Here is a 19244-nt window from a genome sequence, read left to right as displayed (position 1 = left end):
ATATTCCAAACTCTGCAGGGGGAAATTGTTTAAGTAATATATCAAACATGAGATGCAGTGTTTCATCACCAGATGAAACACCGAGAAGAGAGTTGAAAATACGACGCGCAGCGGAGTATTTTTGACGAACTTCGAGGTGTTTCATCTGGTGATGAAACACTGTGTCGAATGTTTGATATTTCTTCTCAAACAAAATCATTTTTGAAGGAGAAATTAAGGATGCAAATACTAAGCAGTGTTTCATCCGATTTCCAAACACTCATTAAACATTAATTTCCTTTGTATTTTCTTAATGAATTATCAATGAGTTTGAGAACAGAAAATGAAAACCACACAGTATGTCTGAAAAGCGACATAAAATCAATAAATTTGCGAATTACCAAAATATAATAGTGAGAAACAGTCCAGCCTTCGACCGCTATGTTCTTGTTTTTTCTCTAGACCGTTAATCATCATCATCATCATCAATCTTTATTTATACACGAAATCGTATCATTTTACATGGTCTTCCTAGGAATCGTGTTTAAAACTAGACTAAAATACTAAGACTAAAAGACTAAGGAACTATTGACTATAATGTTAAAAATACAAAAACTTACATTATGAATAATAAGAGTTACAATGGGTCATGGTGTATTAGAAAAATCTTTCCCATGAATTGAAGTTTTAAAAACATTTAAACTAGGCAGTTTTCTAATCTCTGAGGGAATCTTGTTCCACAGAACAGATCCTCTGTAGTGTAGGCTCCTTTTTGCAGACTCAGTTTTGGGTCTGGGGACATAATAATTTAACTCAGAATTTCTAAGATTGTGTGAATGTACATTTGAGGTGTTGGTAAAGATCCGCCTCAGATACGATGGGGAAAGATTATTATGGATTTTATACATTGTCACAGCCAACTGTTTAAGTCTTGCATATTCTAGCCTTTCCCAGCCAAGCTCATCCAACAAAACACTTGAGCGAACGTCATAGTTAGAAAAGGTGAGAATTCTAGCAGCCCTATTCTGCAGCTTTTGAAGTTTGTCTGCTAGTCCCTTATTGATATTACCCCAAACGGCACCACAGTAATTAAAATATGGCATTACCAGTGCATTGTACATGTTCACTCTAGTATCTATGGTTTTGACGTAATGCGCATGATCAGTACGCAAATCCGCCGGCAAGACCCTCGCTGATCGCTTTGCAAGTTGTGAGAACATCGTTTGGATTTCATTTAAGAGAATGTATGGGAAGTAGATTATTTCCGATGATGAAAACGAAGTTTGATAGTATGTTCCTCATGTAAGACTTCATATACATACTTATTTTGTATTATTTATTGTCTTAGATTCCCGTTATTTCTGACCCTACCTGTAATTCAGTTCTCACTGCAAAAGGTAGCAATAAACCAATTTATTTATTTATTTAATGTAGTAAGCCATTTCTATATCATAATTTGGGGGCTGGGTCGATTTGGGAAGGGGGTGGTCCGTTGACATTCGAGAGGGTAGTGCAAAAGAGAGAGTCTCCAGATTTTAGATCTGCAGAGGTTGGCATCTAATTGGTGATCTGGATCTGGTGAAATCTCGGAATCGTTTTTAGCCCGAGATAATTGATATCGATGAGTTTCCTTTTGCCAGCAATTCAACTGATTAGTTTTTATTTTGCTGTTGAAAATGTTGCTTCATTTCCGTCGTCGTGGTTGCTCATGCTGATTGCGTTTCCTCGAAAAGCAATTCCTGAACCACATCCGCAGGTACCCACAGAGAGATTCAACCTTTTAGATACATAAAGAATGAAGGACATAACACTGAGTGACTTTTAATGCTTTCTTTTCGATTGCTCAATACTTTGTCTTTCACAGATTAACCAGAACTAATAGTGTTCCTAGCTGAAAAGAAGCCTTCTCTAATGCTTCTTAATACGTAAAACTATTCAATTCATTTGCACGTTGATTTCGGGTAGTTCTTGTTGTTCTCATTGAATTTTGAATCGTACTTCTTAAAGCATTTTGCAGCCTCGGCATCACATTCGCACAACTTCTTCCGAAAGCAAGAATTCCAAGGGCGTCCCACTACAATAGAAAAAAAGGAAATCATAATGTTCCAGTTAGAAAATACGGCAAAAACACTTGCATTATGCACGCTGCCATTATTTGCGGTGTGTCTTATATCCTCGTGTAGCCAGAAGAGCGTTTTACTTTTGCAAACTGCATACACCCCACAATATATACTACAATATGTTGATGTCAAATTTTCAGTGCAAAATCTTAGAAAGTTTACGTCTTACCATAAAATTTCTAAAATAAGCCCCTCCAAAGATAAGCCCCCCAAACCGGTAACGCAAAAAACCCTCCGTTAAGTCGCCCCTCCAAATATAAGCCCCCTGGGGGCTTGTACTTGGAAAATTGTCCTCAAATACAAAGTAAAACAAAGCAAAAACGGTGAATTTACTTCCAACTATATGGCTAGCCCAATCGATTTTGAAAAGCAAAATTTCTATCCGTAGATAAGCCCCTCCGAATATAAGCCCCTCCAAATATAAGCCCCTCACAAAAGGGCCTTTGAAAAATATTATCCCCGGGGCTTATTTTCGGAATTTTACGGTATGTTATTGATTATTTTTTATTATTATTATTTATTGCTGTGGTATTTTTAAAATAAGCAAGAGCTGCAAAATTTTATAAAATTTAAGCCAATACAAGATGGTTGGAAGCTTATTAGTTTGAGTGTGTTGATTACATTAAATTAAGTGTTGGAAACTGATGTGTAGGAAATACTGCGCTGAGCGCATTCGATTCACTATAGGTTCGGCTCATTTTGTTTTGTAAGGCAGTTGCCATATATGTTTGCTTGTTTGTTTCTTATTCTTGTTGTGTTTTTAATTTTCGAGAGGGTTGCGGGGTCTTATTAATTGTCAGTGATTATGTAATATACTGGCTGGGTGTCTTGTGATTATCATACCCATTAGTAGTGAGGTCACGTCTTGTAAGACCGCCATCTTGGTGAAGTAAATTATTCTTGTTGTCACACATCTGTTGTTCTTTACCGCTTTATTACAATTAGATCAAGGAGCGTACTTACCACAACCCGAACACCCCTTCCGTAGGTAGGGAGCTAAGTACAACTGAACAACGTGATAAGACTTGCCGCAAGCTTCTTTCTGTTGCAACTTACGATAACACATGTCGTGCGCATAACAGCACCTGCAAAAAGAATTGGTAAACAGCATTCTGAAAAAAGACCCTCCGGTCGCAGCTTGAGAAACACTAATTGCTGCTTTTCACTTTCAAGCCCTTAAAAATAAAAAAAATCCAAAGGATCAAAACCTTTTAATAAATAAAGTCCAGTATCTGGGAAACAGAAGAAGATAAATATGCAAAGACCCTCGCAAAGATTCAGGTTAGTACAATTTTCATATGCACGATATTGGAAGAAATGATTTACAAAAAAAAGGAGGAGTCGATATTTTCCTTGAACGGTCTTGAGCAAGCTTTATTACAGGAGATTTATCCTGTTTATTAAACAACTGAAAAATTAATTAGTAGATTTTCACAAGATAACAATTCCTCAAAACAGTTAACTGTATACGAAAAACGTAAAGATAAATTATCTCGGGATTATAGCTTGGGGCTATCCGATACTTCAGTAGGAAAATATTTTGTTGGGTTTGTTTCATAAACCTGTAAAAGTACATGATATAAAACGTGAGGATTTTGCCAGCCAGCGAGGATTTTGAGGATTTCTTGTAAGCTATAACTAACTTTTTTTTAATCACAGCTGCTTGACATTCATCCGTTGTGTCTTTGAAAACATTCTTTTATATAACCTTTTCTAATCTTAAGTTTTAGGGAAAATTCTTCGGAGGACATCAAACTTGTTCGCCCTCTTGATTGCACGGGTTTGCGAGGAATCATTCGCGACAACACTTTGGAAATGTTTGACTCCCATTACAGCAATCTAAATGATTTTAGTTATTGGCCCTCTATCTTATTTGTCTTTATAACATCTGCTGAAGATGGGCTGTACTGCTCTTTGCAGATCAGACATTTAGATTTACGTGTCATCTCCACCTATAAATGATAGCCTTATTGTAGAGGCAAAGTACGACTGCAATTAGGGTCTGGATTGATATTCTCGAGATCCAGGATTTGACCGAAAAAAATTGCAGGATAGGGATTTGACCGCTACCCAGGAAGCGGCATTCGCCAAACTCTTGGCACGGAATAAGGTAAAGACAACGGTATTCGGCATAGAGACGACAGAAGTTCGAAAGGAACTGCGGCGTTAGAAGCCCCTCCTCCCCCCCCCCCCCCCCCCCCCTTACAGACCTCGTGTATTATGACCATGACATGGGTTTACCTGTCAATCTCGTCCACGGGTGTTCCTTCTCCTCCTATTCCGCAATAACACCCGTAACCATTGTACTCATCAGCATTTCGATTCGTTTCACACTTAATCATAAACCCAAACTGTAGAACACTTCTTTTGGACATCCGTGTCTGTGGAATACCTGCAATAGAATTAAAGTGATTGTGTATACATTTGAGAATTGTGAGCCACACTAATTTTTAGTTGAACCGAGTTGACCCAGCCGGACGAGGCAAAGTGTTTATATGGAGAAACGTTAGCCCAGCTAGGAGGATGCCCTATCATCGAAAAAGGGTAACTACTGGGTTACTCTTCTAGCCGAGCCAACTTTTTATTTCTCGTGTAAATGGTTGGCTGCGCTTTGTGAGGTAGCGTACGAAACGTTGGCTGATCCAGCGTAGCTCGTGTGTGCGAGTGACTCTTCTATCCAGGACTGAAGTTATATTTTTAATATTTTTAAAAACAAATTAAGCCTCTCAAATAAAACTGGTGTTTACCCCCAAAGTTATCTAAGAAGGAACAACGTTGAGGTAGACCCGGTATGCCTGCTGGACCATAGCAAACATAAGAAAAACAGGTTGATTATAAGACACCTAATTCCATTAATTGAGATGGCGTTGTTAAACAGATCATTCAAAGAGAGTATCCATGGTGTACTAGATTCTCTTTTGTAGAGAGGGGTAATAACGATTGCAACTTACAACAAGGACTACATTCCATTCAACAAAAATTTCGGGTTAATTTCGCCCAATGAAACGGTACATTCCGGTTGCACCACCTCCAAAGATTGTGCCAAATATTTCTGTCAGACCAAACCGAAATGGTCCGTTCAATTTGATTTCTAACCCAATTTTGGGATGAATAAAAAGCGCCCAAGATGAAAATTTATTGACTTCCAAAGATGCTGTTGTGATCTGCTGGCTACGCTGAAACGACGTGAGGCTAGGTTTTGATAGATTGTGCAAGCATCATTTTTGGTATTAATTCGTTATTACGAGCACAATTTTCATCTATCTTCCGAAAAAAGCACTGCTAGCATAATTTGCACTTTTGACTGGTTTTGCAGCTCAAAATTATCATTTTTTGATTATGCAACCAATCTTTTTTGGCCTGAGATCAGTTTTGACAGTGTTCTAGGCAAATTTAAGCAACAAATTAATATTTTGTCTGCTTATTGTCACATTCATGAGACCTGGGTCTCAGAAGAAATGACCCAGAACTCTTTTCGCAGGACTCAACGTATTCGCATAACTAGCTCAGTTACCCAAGATGACGTCCGCAAGCTGGTTGCTACATAATACAATAAATTATGCACCGGTAAAGTTGCTACTGATAATTAGGGTGAATGTGTTTGCCATTAACTTGTTTCTTGCATAGTTAGTGAGGTATTTTTACCAAATTCATACTTTATATATATTTTTTTACTTTATGGACATAATTTACAAAAATTAACATAGTTATCGGCATAATTTTCAAGGAGAAATATACTAGCATTGCTAGTAGCATATTATGCTACTTTTGCGAGCACAATCTATCCGAAAGCCTACACGAGGCAGTCAAAATTCGGGAGCGGGTCCAGGATTCTTCTTAGGAGGGGCTGCACCACTACCATTTTAACTGCCGTTTTTACGGCGTTGAACATAAATTCTTCAACCTCGTCTCATGTTTTACTTCATTACCAATAAACCGCAAAGTTTTTTTGCAGAACACCAAATGTAAAATCTAGATTTAGCCAGGGCTAAAAGCGTAGCTCTAGTTAATAAATTTTTAATTTCAATCAAACTGGGGAGATCCATATGACGTTTAAGGGTGAAGCTGGGTGACTTAAGAGAAAAAATAACTTGCAAACAGTGCAAGAATGAAGCAACATCTAAAATCTTATCTACCCAACCGAGAAAATTTGGTAATCACATGACCGTACACCGACCGACCGCCCGCCGGAGAGACCGACTGTCCGCACCACAGGCATACCAATGTAATAATAACTCAATCAATAGGTACAGTAAAAACCCGCGTATAAGAACCTAGGTTTTTCCAAGTTAGCCTAAACAGGTTCTTATATAAATGGTATTTAGTGTAAAATTAGGCTAACTAGGTTCTTAATTAGGTTCTTAACTTTTGTTCAAGAAATAAAGCTGAATTTTTAAATGATCTGGTGTTTAATGTCCAAAAACAGTATTCTTGGAGGCTTCATTAAGCAAAATACTATACTATTTTAATCTGATTCTGTTACAATCAAACCTATGGTAAAGTTTTATGTAACCATGCTAGAGTGTTTAGAGTATTATTGCATACAGACTGTGTTATATATATATATATAATTTTTTTTTTTTTTTGAAAAAAAGAACCTGTTTTAGGATTTTAGTCTAAAATGGTTCTTATGTGAAGGGTGCTTAAAAATGAAATTTTAGCCTAACAGGTTCTTAAATGTTAGGTTCTTATACGCGGGTTTTTACTGTATAGAAACCCAAATGCAACTCGAGGTTATTTTGGCGGGAAATCGCATAGCCACCGGCGTCTTGTAAAGCAGAGACAACAAAAGAGTCAATAAAGTCGAAAAAGGAAAGCGGAAATTGTTTCTGTATCCGTGTTGTCTAAAGCATTAAGCTTAGATAAATTATCATGTCCACAAATTTGGAATATAGAGCAAGAGAAAGACAGGGAAAAAGAGAAAGTGGGCGGCAGGCTACCGAAACTCAACGAGAAAAAGGGCGACAGGGATTTAGAGCGAGAGATAAAAAACGAAGGAGACATATTTTTGTTGGAAGAACAACATGAAAATTTTGTAGCGGCGGTGACAAAATGAGAAATGCGCCCACCAATGCAAGGTGAAAATGAGCGGCAGTGAAAAAAAAGTGAACGGGAACACGTAAGACACTTCCTCCATAAAACGTGTAACGAAGAAGTTTCTGGAAGTTTCACGTTGTAGTTGTGCAAAACAACGGCAAAGAAAAGTAAAAAAAAATGTGCTGCACGTGCAAAGTTGCTTTTGCTAATTAGGACTATCTTCGTTTTTCACCGTTTTCCGGTGTTGCATGCGTTCGCCGCTTAGCATTACACGATTTTATATTTTGTTCGAATAAACTATAAATATTATCGAGCGCTTCGCTTTTATCTCTGGCTAAATCTATATATTAATTCCGCAGTTTGTTAAAGAATAAAATCTTACAAGACAAATTGCACTCATTCAATATTCAGGACGATCGAAGCACGCGCTTCCCTTGCACAACAAATTATAAAAATAACAACATCATAAAACGTTGTTATATAGAGAATTTACCATTAGACGGGACTGTTCAGTCAGGTCAATCTGCCATTATGTAGTACGCAGGGTAATAATGGGCTTTGAGTAAAAACTTTCGAAAAAGAAATATTTTAATTCAATTTACAAAATCACCCGTCCGACCAGTCAATTCGAAATTTTACCAAGCGCCAAAACTTACTATGCGAACTGTCGAGTATTTGAATGAACGCTGGTAATGAGGAAGAGGTCTCAGAAGAAATTTCGTTTGAATTTTACATCTAAAACACCACAGAGGGAAACATAGAGAATACTTCATGGAAAGTGCTGGCGTACGGAATTTACACACGAGTTGTTTTTGTATCAGAGATCGAACTCGTTCGCTGCCCTCACTCGTTCTCAGTTTCTGATACAAAAACAACGAGTGGGTAAATACCGTACGAAGCACTTTACATGTGGTATTTTGTGTTTATTGTATACATACAGAGACATTCATCATTTTGGTGGCCTTTTTAGTTTAAATCTTTCCAAAATGCTTTAATTTGCCGCTACACACCACGAAATAACAATGAAAACGAAGTATCAGCGTTTTAGTAGAAACGTTTCTTAAAAACATAAATGACGGTAAGGATATGAGGTACTCCAAGAACTACAAGTAATCTTAACTGTTTGTTCTGAATGTACAATTGAAAATGAGCGAATTTAAGTAAAATGGCCGGTTTCAATATACACCTAATTGCAATAAGGTTGTCATAGAAAAAAAGCAAAAAGCAAAAAGCCCAATAAGAATTTTATTAGCATGTAATTATCATTGCTTGCAACATTCACAACACAAACGCTTATAGGTGAATATTAATCACGTAATAATGAGAGAAATCATTTGCATCAGTTTCTTGCTGTCATTCTAATGCAATTCGAGGCTGATATCATCTAGCGGATTTCAAACGTGCTCTAATTACAAACGTAAATTGGATAACTACTAAAGAAAAGATGGCTCCATGTTTTTCAAGAGGGAAGTTATCACCAGGCCAAACACTTCATTCGGGAAAATGACATTGCCTTCCGTTGCTGTCTTCAGTCCCATGCGTTTATCTTGCATGCTTTTGCGCAAATTTCACCAGAAAACTACGAAGGGTATTTGAGAAACTCTGGCTATGAGTGACAATTCGACTGCCAGTAATAATTTTGAACCCTTTCGTTACACACATCGGTGTTTCATACGCTGAATCTTACAGCACGGAATTACAGAATTATCTTTTGTTATTATGAATGATTTCTTAAATAATTGTTAAATTATTAAAATACGCAAATGTAAATCACATGGCTAATTAATTCCTATTTGGCTTTTTGCTTTTTGCTTTTTTCTATGACAAAGTTATTGCAATTAGGTGTAAGCTTAAGCTTCTAAATGGAAGACAAAGTAGCTCCGACAAAAAGCACAACATAAGCTTACGTCTTGTTCTGTTTTTCCCCTTCCGCTGTTGTTTCGCCAACTCTTCACGGTTTTCTGTATCGACAGTGAAACAAACGAAACCATTCCACTCCATTTCTGAAATGTTTTTCACTTTTTTAACGAGAAAAAACTCTTTGAGAAAAACTTTTCTCCTCGAATGTGTGCGAAGCGGCTCTCAGCAAGCTACAAGAAAAGGTGGGAATTTTGGAGCGAAGCTCACACACCTCAGTGGCTTCTGATTGGACGTATCATTTTTCTCACATGTGAAAAAACATTGGGCGCGATCCATTCAACCAAAATTCAGACCGGTCCGACCGGGAAAAGAGGACCACCTTAAAAGGTGGACCTGTTTTTTCGAAACTTTTCCGGTTGGACCGAACCGATCCATTGAGTTTTGGACCGAAATTTCCGGAAATTTTGGTTGAATGGATCGCGCCCATTGTTCGCGATTCTGATTGGACGTATCGTTTTTTTCACGTGTGAAAACCATAGTTCACTCCTCTGATTGGCTAGAACTCATTTGCGTATCAAAGTTTATAACACAACTTTTTGGTGAATATTTCTCAGTATGTATATAATAAAGTTAGTTTTGTTTTCCCGAGGGTCCTGACATTACGTGTTTTGTTATATTTCTAGACTTTCACTTTAACAGCAACAACAGAGGTACCGGAACGAACCAAAACAGTCGACTCGGTACTTATAACAACACAAATTTAATTCTCAAAACCACTGAATGAATGATTTGCAAAGTACCTTCCTTATATTATCTGCATCATTTTCCAACACTAGCTGCTGTTTTTCTTCTAGGAACTTCTGGATAACTCTAAAAATCGTTGCTTTTTAGCTTGAGGCTTCGTGTTTGTGTTTCTTGTTGTGTTCATTCACGAAAAAGAAAACTGGCAGGACTTGGCGGTGTTTTTCCCGCCTTTTGTCACGCCACTTTCCACCATGCTTTGATCACGTTTTGTAATGTAGCCCTAGCGGGGTACATTGCTTAATGTATCACGATCGGGATACATTTGATTTGAGTCAAGGCCACGTGATCAAGAATCAACCAATGGCAGTCCCTGTTTAGTTGAATGAAAGTCTAGGAATATAACAAATTTATGATACACGCGGCAATTTAAGGTGACTCGACCCAGTTTTTTTTAGGGAGTACCATCCTACTTTGAAGCTCTCTGGTATCCCCACCTTTACTTTTATCGTAAGTCTAACACATAGAATGGATAACATATAGATCAATCTACAATATAACATAAAGTTTTTGGCGATCGGAGTAAATGTCACGTGGTTATAATGCCACGCCCCTTTGAGGTCTGAGTCGAAAATCTGCTGTTGCCGGCATTTTTTCGTGAAAATCTCTCGGCTACACATAGCACACAATTCAGCGGTTTCCAAATTTAGGTCATAATTTATGCGAAAATGATAAGCAAACTTTACACGGATTATATCTAATAAACTATGAGATTCATCTCTTTATTTTGGGCATCCTTATAACAGATGGGTCCTTGCAAGTCAGCAAAACGCTTTAGGGCCTTGTAAATGCGCGCGATTTCGAGCAAAGCAAACATATAGAAATTATAGTTTTCGCTATTTGTTGACGTTTGTCAGCGTTTAAGAGTCAATCTCACGAAAAAAGCATTTTCTTAAAAATTCGTAGTTTTTTTTCCTTCAAATTTTTTCAGGGCCACAATTGATTATCTAACTACTCGGACTCTGAATTTCATGGTCATTGAAAAACTGTGACATTACCTTCTATAAGCCCAAACTTGAGTAAACATTAAAGATTTTTAGCGTTTTGGCTGAGTTTGTGCTTTGGGAGTTGTCTATTGTTTCTAGTCTGTCATTATACAGCATTCTTGTTCAGCACGCGTGCAATGACCACGCTCGGCTGACTTCCGAATGCTCACCGAGATATGATAATTTAGTATAAGAAAATAGAAGGGATTCCCGTCATGAGTTGGTTTAGTTATTGGCTTGCATTAAACCTATGAGAAAATGATATTTTTTTTAATAGTAAGTAGATTTAGTGTGTAGCACTTCTTGATTTTTTTTTGCAAAGGCACAAGAAGCACGAGAATTGATTAAAAATTGTGAGTTAAACCTCTATGTATCACGCGATGGCCTGTCTCACTGTACCAAAATTATCATATTTGGAAGTCAGCCAAGCCCTGTCATTGCACGCGTGCTGAACAAGAATGCTGTATCATGACAGACTAGAAACAATAGACAACTCCCAAAGCACAAACTCAGCCAAAACGCTAAAAATCTTCAATGTTTACTCAAGTTTGGGCTTATAGAAGGTAATGTCACAGTTTTTCAATGACCATGAAATTCAGAGTCCGGGTAGTTAGTTAATCAATTGTGGCCCTGAAAAAATTTGAAGGGAAAAAACTACGAATTGTTAAGAAAATGCTTTTTTCGTGAGATTGACTCTTAAACGCTGACAAACGTCAACAAATAGCGAAAACTATAATTTCTATATGTTTGCTTTGCTCGAAATCACGCGCATTTACAAGGCCCTAAATTGTTTTGCTGACTTGCAAGGACCCATCTGTTATAACGATGCCCAAAATAAAGAGATGAATCTCATAGTTTATTAGATATAATCCGTGTAAAGTTTGCTTATCATTTTCGCATAAATTATGACCTAAATTTGGAAACCGCTGAATTTCTCGAATTGGGTCTTTGCGATTTTGGTGAAACTCTGTTCAGCGCAAGGCACTAATGCGCACTATGTGTAGCCGAGAGATTTTCACGAAAAAATGCCGACAACAGCAGATTTTCGACTCAGACCTCAAAGGGGCGTGGCATTATAACCACGTGACATTTACTCCGATCGCCAAAAATTTTATGTTATATTGTAGATTGATGTATATGTTATCCATTCTATGTGTTAGACTTACGATAAAAGTAAAGGTGGGGATACCACAGAGCTTCAAAGTAGGATGGTACCCCCCCAAAAAAACTGGGTCAAGTCACCTTAAGTACTCCTGCATGCGATGTTCACGGACGACTGAAAATAACAACAAGCAAAGCGACAAAAAAGATCAGATCGATATCTTGACAAACAATCATGACAAGAAATATAATTCAACGAAACATTTAAAAGGACTACAATTTTTTATTTACGAAGACTTGTATTGAGAGTGAAGTATCCCTGAATATCCTAAGTCCGGAATAAAACCTTGCAGATATAGCCTTAAGTTTTAAGCCACCTTCGCCGTGTTTGCTATTTTTCAAGGTAACTCCAGGCAAGAACATCGCTCAAAGCTTTCTTTTTTTATAAACAATAGAATAACTAAACTATTTTTCAGAACGTTTTCTTTCTAGTCGCAGTCAGAAAATGTCTTAAGACTTTTTCAGTTCTTTACTAATTTACTAGGTCAGATAAATTGTCTCACATCTTACAAATGTGCGAAAAATGAGGGCATAAACATAAAACCAGAAAAAAAACACATCAAATGCAATATAATCACTCAAGCTTACCGGTCGAGATTCAGCTCAGAAACCCATCAAGTAATTAAGACTTTTCGCATAGTCCAGCAAGGTGAAGTAAATTAAGCTTACTAAGAGTAGCTTATTTTTGAAAACGATGATTTCCGATTTCTTATGGTTGAGCGGAGCATTCTCAACCACATCCCAATAAACAAGCCAGCCAAGAATACTAAAGAATGTTGATAGCAGCTGTATTTCATTTTGTAGATCCAGTGCAAAAGGACAGGTAAAAACATCACAAGATAACACAAAACTTTGTCAGCTTCAGCTATCAGTAAACAAGTCTCAGATGCTGCATAAATTTTCCACATAAATCCTCTTCCCCTGATAATTCTTACTCTACTCCTTTCCGCTTCTTTCTCTTTCCCGTCGCTCTTCACTTACAAGCAAACATTCAGGTTGAATTAAATCCGCTATTGTTTGTTGCCATAAAAATTTTTCGAAACAGTTTTCTAGGAACTGCGCAATATGGTTACAAATCCTTATTCTTAAAATACTTGAAAATAAGTTCTAAAGTAAACAAGTTTTTGAACGCGACGACTTGGTCACGAAATTTGTTGCGCAATTTCCCGCCAAGAAAAACGCGGGTTGCACAAATAGATCGCACGACTTATAACATACTCCTCCCCCGACGAGCTGACACTTGATCCCTTCTATCACCCCCAAAAGAGTATACGGACGGACGGAGTACGCTCACGTCGTAACCAAATTTCCTCGGATGGATAGTTTATCAAATTTTCTTACCCATGGTGCTCCGCTGGCGGGCGCTTCGCGCCCGCGAGAGCTTCGCTATTAGAAAGGCGCAATGGCGCCCCTGAAACTGGACTATTGACTTAGCTTTACCTTACAATTCTTTTTTGTAATAATTCAATAAACATTCACTGTACTTGACTGCTTTCGATAGGCGGATCTCGATACGAGGGTATAAAGTCCCACAAATCGAATTGGTCATTTTAGATACTCGGAGTAGACGAAAAACAAAGCAACAATAGAGCAATTTTCAAATGACCTTGAAATGACAGCGCGCAAACAAAACAGAAACAACAAATGAACGGAAATAGAGCGATTTGATTGATCTATAAAACGGACACAAACGCGCGTGGCTTTTGGTTGGTTAAGCGAACGCTAAGGTGAAAAACCTTCATGCCCGAGAAGTTTCTAGAACTCAATCGATACTTTGCTTTGACGTCATATTGCAACACGATTGTCCAATCGAACAATGCTTTCTCCATATTAGGGTTTTCTTTAGCAGAAAAACTAAGAGTCCAAGTTTTGATCTTTTCAGCCATTGACTGATAAAACAAATAACAAACACTTACCAAGAACATTTTTACACATAAAGGAAGTTTTATCATTTCAGCGCATAGTTGTGGACGCCTTGAAAATAAGGTCACAAGATCCCCCTCAGGAATCAGCCAGGGGGTATCAGTGGCTTACTGACCGCTTAATACAGCTTACACACTGTAGCTGTTGTACTAATACCATACTAGTGCAAATTGTCAAAGTGACAGTTTAATAGAGGTGAAGACAATGAAAAATAACTCGTTGGGACCTTCGGAAAAGGTAACCGCAGGTTAGTCTTATAATTAAACAAAGTGATTTCGGGGACTTGGTAAGTGATTGACCACAAAATACGGGTTCACTGATCAGGTTTGGCTAGGTATTCGTCTCTTCTAGCAAATCCGAATAAATAATTACCTACCGCTGCTGAGCAACAACAAAATCAACACAGCTGGGGCGCGACCTTATTAATTACACCTGCTGAACGAAAAAAAGTCACTCCATTTTGTTAATTTGACCCTATGCCCAAGCTTGATAGAAAAATTTTTGCAAAGCCCTTAATAAACTTGTCGAGGCATCTCCGTCCTATTGTGAAAGGCGAAGCTAAAACTTATTAAAACCACATTTCTAATGAAGATAACAATAATAACTGTATTTCCATGTCAATAAATTTGGTAAACATTTTTTTTTTAGAAAAATTATATTGTGAAATATAATAAATACACTTTAAAAACAAAAAGAAATGTTAAAATGTTTCTTCATTTTTGATGTGCTATTCTCCGGTCGGTTCATGGCTTAAGAAATCAGCGATTAATATATCACAATATTAAAAAGCTCAGCTGAGTTTTAAGGTCTACAAAAGAGACCTTTACCCCTCTTAAGCCGTAGAAAAGTGGTTAAATTAGTGGTATAATAGAGAGCTTTAGATTTGAGTACGAAGACGACTGCGAGTGCGAGATTTAAACTAAAAATTTTTCGCGTATTCTAGAAAAATATTCAACCCAGAAAGCTTCATTGTGCTGTTTTCACCGGAAACATTAGTGCGGTTATTTTTATTGAAGAATGTTTTAGCCCTCTTCCGGTCGGAAAATGATTGAACTTCTAAAATTTGAGAACTTGTTCCCGCTACTACGACGTTCTCGCTAAAACTCGTAGGCTATCATGTTTTCTCGCCAAAATTACGCTGGTTTACGTGTAAGCAATAATCAGTATTGAGAAATCTCGTACTCGTAGACGTCCTCGTCTCAGAATCTAAAGCTCTCTAATATTTCCATTGAGTGAAAAACACTTGGCTAAACGAACTGTGTAAATTTTAAGTTAAAATTGTTGAATAAAACGAGCTCAATAAGTAGCGTGAGGTATCTTTAGCGGGAATTGTCTCACCTATTCCATATGAACTGATTCCTGCTAAAAACAGCACGAAGATTAAAAGGGAGAAAGAACTTTTCATGGCCTTTCCTATGCTCCACGACAAGAAAGACTGCTTGTTTGAGAATGAAACAGGGACACGAAGAAGTGAAGTTCATGAACTAAAAGGCTAACTTATTGATTAGGGTTGATTGATTGATTGATTGATTGATTGATTGATTGATTGATTGATTGATTGATTGATTGATTGATTGATTAATCGATCAGTTGATCGATTGGCTGACTGAGTAACTTGTTGACTTCTATGTTAGGAACTGGGTAATTGTTAGAGAGTGACTGCGCTCTTTACATTGACCAAGGCCGGTTGACTGATGCGATTTTCATTGACCTGCGGAAAGTAAGTGCTGCTGGAGTTTGGCTATTCCGGTTACCGTGGTTTGCCAATATTGGAAGGCAATGAAATACTAATAATAATACACACAGCAGTAATAACTGTAGATCTAATAACCGTAGAGCGTGCGACGTGACATAGTGATAATGATGATAACTTTTATCTGAAAGTGCTTACTTCATTTTTTCGCCTGAAGAACACGCAACGGATAAAACATATTTGCGCATACTAATATTTATAAAATGAACTAAGTAAGGGACAATCAACTGTACCTAGCGAGTCATAAGAAAGTCATTTGCATTCGATTTAATAGAATATATGAGAAGCACAACACCACCCTTCCACCCAACTCTGTGTTAATGTTATTTTGTGATTCATAATGGTAATTGAACTGAGTGGAGTGCAATTTGGTCTGAAATCATACGCGTGATTTCAAAATTGAACGAGCGCGCAGCGCGAGTTCGATTTGAAATCACAAGTATGATTTCAGACCAAAATTGCACTCCACTCAGTTCAATTACCACTTTATTACATCCATTTTGAAATCGCAGAATTTAGTCAGTACTAATATTTTATTGATCGAGTAGCCGGTTTCTTAAAAAGCCGAAACAAAAAGGCTTCTACATCTCATTTTGTATTCGAAACAGAAATGATGCGATATAGAACAAAAATGGTGCGATTTAAAACAGAAATGATGCGATTTAGAACATGAATGACGCGATTTGGAACAGATGCGATTTAGAGCAAAAAATGGTGCGATTTAGGAATAAATCACACTGCTGAGAGCCAATCAGATTGCACGGATAACCAGTGATTTCAAAGTGGATGTAATAAACTCTTTTTATTATTTCAAAACCCTGGTGATTTTCTTTAAAAGCTAATGAGCTACAAAAGCCGGGCACCTTAACACTGATTTGAAGAAAACAACTCAAAAACAGTTTTTCTCTACGCAGTTTCGCAAATACCAAACACATGGAGACGTATCGTACCTTTCACAGGGGTTTTGTCGTCTATTCCACGTGAACCGATACCTGCGAAGAACAGTACTATGCTCAGAAGGAGAAAAGAGCCTTTCATTGTTTTTTCTGTCTTCCACCACGACAAAGACTGCGCATGCGTATCTCTGATAAATATTTTTATTTGTTCTCCGTTCAAACAATGTGGAGCATATTTCTAGGAATATTGTCCCTGTGGTTATAACAAAAAGCTTGAGGTTCCATACAAACAAAACAAAAATTTGTTCCACCGTCTAAAAGTGACACAATCCTCCTTGACAATTTTTGGATGAGTTTTATCATTCGCTGAACTTTGTTTAATACGCAATTTCGTTTGGCAAAATTTGTGTTTGGAGTTTAGCAAGTCTGGGTTGCCGTGGTTACCGAGTCATCAGAGGGTAAAACAACACTAAATACAGCTGTACTGACTACAGACCTCTTGCTTATGTTATCTAGGCGTCGTGACGTATCGAATGTATCTTCTTATCATGATATCACCATGAAAAAATACGTAGCGTTAACGTCAAAAATGCCTCTTTAAGGTCTGTATTTTTTGCTGTCAATTTTTAAGGCTGCTGGGCTAGTCTCGATTAAATAATGTTTATAAGCTAAATAAAAAATAAAGAAGCACCGTTACGCCAATACAGTCGGTGTGGTCCTCCATTCGGTTAGGTGTGTCCAGTCGATAAAAAGTTCCCCTTTATATAAGAAACTTATCTCTGTGGAGATAAATGAGTTCTACCATTTGCTGAACTTTGCTTCCAAAGAAATATTTTTGGCAAAATTTGTGTTTGGAGTTTGGCAACTCTGGGTTGCTGTGGTTACCGAATCATTAGAAGGCAATGATACGCCCAAAACAGCTGCAATGATTATGGAGCGTAACTTCTGATTTTGGTTTGGTCTCTCCTCGCCCTGACGGTTTTTTTTTTGTCTGAATGTCTGTTCCTTCTCAGCATGACATATGGAAAAAAAAGTTGCGTTAAGGTCAAAAATGCCTTTTTACGTTCTGTACTTTTTGCTGTCAAATTTGTGAAGATGCTGAGGCAATATGAAACAAGAAATTAAAGAGGCCTGCGAATCAACTTTGCATGACTGAATATAGTGTGGTCCTGAATTCGGCTGGGTGTGTCCAGTCGATAGAAAGTGACTCTGTGGAGACCCTTTACGAGATAATGTTTAAATAATCGATTACTTCCTTTCAAATACACTTTAAATCAATGCGTAATAAGTGGCAAAATAATAAAAGTTTTATTAGGACAATTCCTTTATGATAATATATGTTTCATATACAGTCCTATCAAGAAGGAATGATCTCTCTTCGTTCTACAGGAAGGTCACCAGCATCAACACTTAGTACATGGACCGCCGAGACCATTTTTAAGTGGTAGAGCTAAAAAATCTGGTTTATACAAAGAAGCATTAAGTGCAGTGTTCGCTATTTATCTTGCATTTGCGCGCCATCTTATTTACAGCCTCAACAAATATAACATAAAGAGGGGGCGTAAGGGTTTGCGGTATTGCGGTATTGGGTTTTTTTGGTGCGCTGTTGCGGTAATTTTTATTTCAAAGTACGGTATTGCGGTTTTCAGAGTCCAAGCGGTGTGCGGTGAGTTTAAATTTTATGTCGCGGTAGTCGGTGATAAAATCGTTGTTTCGCGGTGATCTGCTTCTTTTTTATGACAAGAGGATACAAATTCTAAAAGGTCCCCCTAGGTAGCCTGCGTGACCTGCGTGTCTTCCTATAGTTGCACAGTCGGGGATCGTACATTGTGCAAACAGTCCATACAAATCGTATGGCTTGTATTTCAGTTAATACTTGATATGATTAACGACATTAACTTTTTTATCCAATGATACGTAAACATGTCGCATTATTTATGACCTCATGGACCTTGTGGGAATAGTTAGCTGGGTTATAAACCTCCTTACCAATCTTGCCGCCACTTTCGTGCCAGTGGCGAAACAATGGCGAGCGATCCACAGGGTCAACCAAGTCATCAGTCAGATATTCCAGCAAATAGTGAGGTCAGTGAGGTCGTTATAAATTTCGTAGTGTCGAAAGATAATCTATGAAGATAGTGTGGTCTAAATATTACTACTCGTCCTCGTTGTGCATGCAGGAATATAGAATGTGCAAGTATTCGTGTTTGCTTAGCCAACGAAGCATGGCAGCCCAGGGCGCGTGGGGGTTACTTCCTTATAAGAGGCTAATGGGGATGCGCCGCTGGATGGGGTCGCATTTTCACGAGTGGATTGACTATAACGGGGTCGCATTTTCAGAGAGTTACTAGAGTGGGGTCGTGCATTTTCTGATTTTTGGGGGTAAGACAGTTCTTCATATTTACGGTTAGCAAACGTACCAGAATGTTTGTACTGTAGATGAAAAGTAAAGTGTTCTTCATTCAATCTACAAAATGGTCAATTCATAAACTAGAAAGTGACTAAGCTGGGATCCCGAAAATTAAATATTTGTCCAAAAGTGACTAAGATGGGGCCTATAATTGGCCACAGAATAGATTATAATGGGGCAGGGGCTCTGAGAGGCCAGCGGCACATACCCAGCAAAAATTAACCCAAGTACCCCCGTTGTATCATTTACGTAAACGTATACATGTTATGAACAAAATTAAACGAGTGCGATGATCTTAATATGTTTATCGCACGCCTG

General features: G+C 37.8%; 1 protein-coding gene across 1 annotated transcript; it reads right to left on the bottom strand.

Moving 5' to 3' along the window:
- Positions 1-1870: 1870 nt before the first annotated feature.
- On the bottom strand, positions 1871-15328 carry LOC140934363 (phospholipase A2 A2-actitoxin-Cgg2a-like). Its single transcript, XM_073384001.1, has 4 exons — positions 15206-15328; positions 4341-4491; positions 3063-3184; positions 1871-2053 (listed from the first exon to the last, which is right to left on the bottom strand). Exons 1-4 carry the CDS (start codon positions 15270-15272, stop codon positions 1920-1922), a joined length of 474 nt encoding a protein of 157 aa, XP_073240102.1. The 5' UTR covers positions 15273-15328; the 3' UTR covers positions 1871-1919.
- Between the last annotated feature and the right edge of the window lie 3916 nt (positions 15329-19244).

This window comes from Porites lutea, chromosome 4, assembly GCF_958299795.1.
Source record: "Porites lutea chromosome 4, jaPorLute2.1, whole genome shotgun sequence".
In the NCBI taxonomy this organism is placed as follows: Eukaryota; Metazoa; Cnidaria; class Anthozoa; order Scleractinia; family Poritidae; genus Porites; species Porites lutea.
This window is presented reverse-complemented; position numbering and strand designations above follow the sequence as displayed.